Source organism: Eimeria mitis, genomic scaffold (genome assembly GCF_000499745.2).
Source record: "Eimeria mitis Houghton genomic scaffold, Emh_scaff1679, whole genome shotgun sequence".
Classification (NCBI taxonomy): domain Eukaryota; phylum Apicomplexa; class Conoidasida; order Eucoccidiorida; family Eimeriidae; genus Eimeria; species Eimeria mitis.
The window spans coordinates 8,802-9,100 of NW_013569995.1; the positions used below are offsets into that span (position 1 = coordinate 8,802).

Here is a 299-nt window from a genome sequence, read left to right on the forward strand (position 1 = left end):
GCAGCAGCAGCAGCAGCAGCAGCAGGAAGAGGAGTGGGTCGCCCGCTGCTGCTGCTGCTGCTGCTGCTGCTGCTGCTGCTGCAGGCAAGCTTGGGGTGCCTCGGCCCCTATGGCTGCCCTTCAGTGAACGCTGGGCGCACTTTATGCCTTACGACCTCAGCGTACACCTCAGACTACCGCAGCAGCAGCAGCAGCAGCAGCAGCAGCAGCAAACACAAACCAGCAGCAGCAGCAGCAGCAGCAGCAGCAACAGGTGGCTGCCTACGTTTGCTGCTCCTGAGTTTGTGTGGCTGCTTGCC

At 62.5% G+C, this 299-nt stretch overlaps 1 protein-coding gene across 1 annotated transcript in view; it reads left to right on the forward strand.

The window, feature by feature from the left end:
- EMH_0041640 (uncharacterized protein) overlaps window positions 1-299 on the forward strand; it is a gene marked incomplete at both ends in the record, with an annotated part of 7,866 nt that overhangs the window by 6,346 nt on the left and 1,221 nt on the right. The window contains one exon of the mRNA XM_013495645.1: window positions 85-253. Coding sequence (XP_013351099.1) covers window positions 85-253 — 169 coding nt within the window. The remainder of the gene's footprint in view (window positions 1-84; window positions 254-299) is intronic.